At 36.3% G+C, this 6,000-nt stretch overlaps 1 protein-coding gene across 1 annotated transcript in view; it reads right to left on the reverse strand.

The window, feature by feature from the left end:
* The window catches only part of CNTN4 (contactin 4), a 482,944-nt gene that overhangs the window by 135,071 nt on the left and 341,873 nt on the right, over positions 1-6,000 (reverse strand). The window contains exon 10 of the mRNA XM_024747094.1: positions 1,220-1,370. Coding sequence (XP_024602862.1) covers positions 1,220-1,370 — 151 coding nt within the window. The remainder of the gene's footprint in view (positions 1-1,219; positions 1,371-6,000) is intronic.

Below are 6,000 nucleotides of genomic sequence, written 5' to 3' on the forward strand. Positions count from 1 at the left end.
TCATGGTTATATTAAAACTTTAAAAATGCAGTCTTAATCTAAGCAATACATGTGGTACATAAAATAAGAAACTGTGCTCTCAAGTTCCAACTTTGGCTCCAGATTTAAATGCCATGCCAATAATTTGTAAACTATACTGCTTTCTTGATATGATAGAAATCAGAGAGAGATGTATATTACGGATTTAATATATGTGAATACACCATCTATAAACCATATCAGGTTTGTTGGCAAAAATCATTAATAAGGACAATATCATCAGTGCAATGATCTACTTTGCATATGCAAATCCAAAGGTGTACAGGTATAAAGTTGATACATACACATTTTTACAGCCTTCCCCAATTGCATCTTTGAGTACTTGACCTTTAGCATCCATGAAAATCGTTATGTATAGAGCTGGTAAATGTGATCTGATGTGGGACATGGACTCATGTGCAATTATCATTTTCCAACAGATTGAGTAGATTACGGAAAGGGGTGGGGGATATATTTTATGGAGGTGATGGCCAAGAAAAGGTCTTAAGAGATACCTGCCATCTGTCACAATGTGACCTAAAGCCCCAACAACCCCTGTAATTACACTGTATAAACAACATGGCTTCTAAACGTAATTCCCTTACAACAGGAAACACAGGTGACGAGTTTAGATATCAGAAAGAAAAAAAAAACAAAAAACGTTTCAAGAAAAGTTTCTTTTTGGATCTCTGATTCACAAAGACATGATTAAAATGATCAAAACCATCCTATGTGAGAATGAGTTTTGGAATTAGAGACATTTAGCTCCAAAAAAGGAGAGACTAACAAGAGACATACTAGCCACTGCCAAATATCTGAAGGGGTTGTCATCGCAAAGAAGAACTGAATTTACTTGTTTATACGAAAAGGAGGTAGGATGGAGAAAAGTGGGCAAACCTACAAATAAATTTTAGGCTAAAATTAAGAAAGATTATTTCTAGTTGCTCATCTTTGGGCAGCTCCAACAGCGTTCAAGAGGGATCATGTGACCTCTCTGTGCAGGAAGGGCTTTCTAGAATCTTAATATCAAGAAGGATTATAAAGACCAACTAATTTACCACCCTTTTCCAAAGCTTCAGTTCTTTGATTAACAGTTAATTCACGAAGAGCAGAGAGTAAATTCTTCCCTCTAGGACTATTAATAATAGACTTATAAATTATTGCAGGTTAATCAAATATTAAAATTATTTCAAGATAATACCTTTCATTTTCTCTTAACACGTCTCTTCCTTTCTTCCAGGTGTAGACAGGTTTCGGAGAGGCTTTCGGCTTACACTCAATGACAACTTCACCTCCCACTTTGACAAGAGTTACTCTTTTTAAGAGGGTTCTTGAAAAATCTGGGCCCACAGCTGGAAGAGAATATAGAAAATAGAATAATTAATTATTATGGAAGAAAAAACCCACTAGATCATTCTTTATAGCTTTTTTCTTTCTGTAATGGACTTATTGCTGTCTTGGGCATCAAAGGGAGGATGCTACATTTTTTTCTGAAGTAAAGGGAGGAGCAATGGATGTTTTGATAGATTATGAAAAGTTGAGCTGTAATTTGTATATGGTAAAATATACCAGTTGTAAGTGCACACAGCTTGATGCATTTGGTATACTCCAACGTGAAGATCAAAATATAGAACATTCTATCACCTTACTGAGTGATTCTTTAAAAAAAATTATTCCATGTTCAAATGAAGATAAATTTTAAAAATTCAGGGAAGCAAAAAGGAGAGGAAAAACAAAAACCCATAAGGTATTTTTCTGATTGTGTAGACTAAACCTTCCCTTCATTGATAGTTACCACCTCTGCTCTTTTCCATAGCACTCTGTTCATGTCTCCATCAGAAGATGTGCTGAAATGTCTATAGCATCACCATCTGTAAAGCTTCTCCTTAAAATCAACGACTTTGTTCAGCTTTCCACTACTACTGCCCAATGCAGTGCTTGGTTCTTGCTGGATAAATTGTGACTTACTCTTAAAAAACTCGATTCTATCCTCACTACCAGTATTCTAAAAATTCATTCATGTTGACACCAAATATGTAGTTATGGGGATATAACATTAAATAATTCTTTCTTTCCTAAAACAAAAGATATACATCTGTATCCTTACAGAAATATTGAAGGGGCCTTTCTGAAAAATCTCTATTTTCTTCTGCATTAGTTGAATTAACATGTTTTAGGATATGTTGTGAGCACAGATTCATCTCCTGGAATCTTAATTTTATCATATTTAAAATCCCTAACTCACTGCCATTTGACCTGATAGAATTTAAGATTTCGTACCATGCTGAATGGGAAATTTAAATGCTAGCCACAAATTACTTAAAAGAGGACAGGTAGTGAGTGTGTATGTATGTAGGTGGGGAGGACGGGGATCAGTTTTTTTAAACGTACCCAAACTGTAAGCTGGTGATTAAAAAAAATAAAAGCAGGCTTCAGCAGAAGCAAGGTAAACCTTTATTAAGTGCTTTTGTCATGGAAATACTTTCAGTGTCTAGAAAGAAAGAAAGAAAGATGGAAAGGTTACTTTTTACTGGGGTGATGCAATGTACACATGGGGCTGGTTTTACTATGTGAAGATTAAAGTAAATAAAGGAATCTAGCAGGCAATTGATACTTCAATCTGTGCTCCTTGGATTCATGAGGGGAATCTATAATTCAAAGAGTAATTCCATAATGATAAATGAAATTAATAAGGAGAGTGCAAGTATAAATGCTTTTGCTATAATTAGATAGATGCATTCCTTGTATGATCTGCAAAATCACATAATAAAAATTATAGGGTTCTGAAAAAGATAAGGTCAGGACAGACATACTCAATATTTATGTAACAGGAATACTAACAAAAACAAAAACAATAATCATTCTAGTAAATAATCGAGCATGACTAAAAAGACAGATTAAATCCCTAATAGATAAATACCACAAAAAATACAGGACTTCAGTGTGTGTGTGTGTGCATGAAGACAGCTTGATGAAACAAGGGAGCTGGAAGAGAGAAGAGCTGAGATTGGTAAAGTATAAAACAAGTACAAAGTGCAGAAGAGAACCACGCTCTGAACATCGCTATGCTAGTGTACGTGACCAAACTCAGTCAAGAGGAAAATGTGGGCTGAATGGGAGTCACGGTCAATGTGCTTTCTGCCTTGGCTAGCTGTGTTGACCTGAGTTAGTGGGCCTTGTTCTCGGTTGCTGGAACTAGTGACATACACAAAGCCAGCATCTGCTATACTGACCTCATTTGCCACTCCCACACATGCTAATTTTCAACACAGAAAAGTTACTTTTTATTTTCTTTTTGGCCTCACCGCATGGCATGTGGGATCTTAGTTCCCCGACCAGGGATGGAATCTGTGCCCCATGCAGTGGAAGCACAGAGTCTTAACCACTGGATCGCCAGGGAAGTCCCACAGAAAGGTTCTTGTAGCAGAATAGACTCACTCCCATCTTATGGAAACACCTGAACTGACACATAAATGTAAAAAAAAAAAAAAAATCAGGTTTCTAGAACATTTTAAAAAAGGGTATTGTGTGAAATAGAGGTACAAATCTGTAACATACAAAAATCCCTTCTTAAAACTATATCTTTCTACATACATTTTTATCACTTTAGGCAGACATTTTTCATCTGTTCAACAGGAATTCTGCAGTTGCATTTGAAATGAGTTACATAAATCAAACCATACACAACACATGGGTGTATTTGTCAAAAAACTACGTATTGCGTTTACACTTTGAAATAGCATGATATCAGCCACACAGAAGGCAGAAAACACACATTCCAGTGTCAAAAGAATTTGTACTGTACCATGTATGTGCATATTATCTTTTGGATATCGTAGAGATAAGACTGCCTTTGAATGTCTTTCACTAATAAAAATGGAATTATAAATTTAAATCTTTTCTCTTTGTCTACTTCGTTTGCTTAATTTATTTCTAGTGTTACCAAACTCTGCAGATCTATCAGTTGCCACCATAAGCTGCAATTCTTCCTAGGGCAAAATTGTTAGACCTTCATCTGTTTTTGAGTACTTGATCCATTAATGGTGTCTTAATACTCTGCCATTTTGTGACCATCTTTTACACTTGAGATACCCTAAAGCTTGTGGGATGATGCTCTTTCATGTCTGTACCTTATATTTATTCAGATTACTAAGCAGGAGAGTTAGTAATCAGGAGAGGAGAGGCTTGAAGGCAAAGTAAAAGGACTCTGTTAATTTGACATTCACAGAGAATCAGGTTTTAAAAGTTATTGGTTAGGTCCCAATAGGGCACTGTTAGAATCCAACCTTTGCTGGCACTGGAAAAAGTGAGTGCACTTTGAAGGTGAGATTTCAGTGGGTTCCTAGTAGTTCAGAAAAGATAAAACCAATTGTCCAATTACCCACTTGAGTCTGAGAGTAGCACCAATCCTGGGAGATCCTCTTTTGCTAAATCTAATACACTTCGAGGACAATATTTTTTACATGGATGACTAGGGGGCACTGCTCACCCAGTGTTGGAATAAGCCACCTCTTCCCTGTGGGAAATCAACTTTTTATTATTTATCGATGATCTTTAATTCATTAACATTACATTACCTAGGAGAAGCATCATCCGGCTGAGAGAAGCCTTCTATGCAATTCGCAACTGTTTGTTTTTACTTAATTAAATGGCTCTTGGTCACATGTCAAGGGTATTTTAAGTGGCCAACAGAACCCTTGAAAACTGAAGTTGTGCCTTAGGATCATTTCTCAAGAGAGATAGTAAGAATGATAACTCCTTAATGGGATGTGCAGTGGCAGTCCCATCTGGGAAATAGATGGGTGTGATGTGTTACTCTATTATTGAAGGGGAAAGGATAATTATGTGTGCCTGTTCTATCACAGTCTGTAGACACAACACTGGGAACACTGCCAGTTGATGGAGACTATTAAGGATGGCTCTTTTAGAAGTTCAGAATTTCATATTATTTTAACTTTTATTTATTATCTTTATTACCTCATCACTCCATAAAAATAAACCCAGAGTACATATATTCATTCAAGTATTTCCACCACTGAAGAGACAGTGCTGGTATCAGATACTAAAACCTCAAACCTCTCCTGGTTGCTGGGTAGGTAACTAGAAAGCTGGCTATACTGGAAATGTTCTTCTTTCTGGATCCATCATTTCAGAATGGCTGATGCAAAATCAGCCTCCCTGACTTGGGATGATATTCACAAGACTGTCAAGAAATGCTGAAGTAAGAGTTTTCTGTTCTAACATCAACATAATGTGTTCCTTCTCAGTCTCTAACAGTCTGCCCTGCTGGTTTTGCTCTCATTCACTGAACGTCCCGTTTCCCCAGGGCTCCTCCTACCATGGTACGTCTTGTTTATGGGCTCCTGCTCTTTCGGGAAAGTTATTATAAAACCAAACAAATAACATTTACAGTCACAAGGTTGCTTTGCAGATTAAATAAAATACATGTATTGTACATAAAGTACTTAGTTCAATATTTTCCCAGAGTAAGTCCTTTACACCAACTCTTCCCCTCTGCTATTACTACTATCACCACCACCATTTTTAGAGCATTTTAAGCTGAAAAGCTTAAAGAAATATAGTTTTGTTTGAAAACAGAAAAAAAACCTTTTTATTTTGAAATAATTATAGATTCATAGGAAGTTGCAAAGATAGTACAGAGAAGTCCTGTGTATCCTTTACTGAGTTTCTCTCAGTGGTTACAGCTTATGTGAGCATAGTACAACATCAAAACAAGAAAACTGATCATGGGCACAGGGTGTAGAGTTCTATGTTATTTTATGAAATACTTCGATGTTTGTACCTTTCACTGAAATAAAGATACAGAACGCTTCCATCACCACAAAGACCTCTCTCAGGCTACCCTTTTAGAGGCACATCCAACACCCTCCTGTCTGTCCTCCGTATGCCTAGAATCTACCAATCTGTTCTGCAACTCTATACTTTTGAGTATATATATATATATATATATATATATATATA

This window comes from Neophocaena asiaeorientalis, unplaced genomic scaffold (genome assembly GCF_003031525.2).
Source record: "Neophocaena asiaeorientalis asiaeorientalis breed wild unplaced genomic scaffold, Neophocaena_asiaeorientalis_V1.1 scaffold130, whole genome shotgun sequence".
In the NCBI taxonomy this organism is placed as follows: Eukaryota; Metazoa; Chordata; class Mammalia; order Artiodactyla; family Phocoenidae; genus Neophocaena; species Neophocaena asiaeorientalis.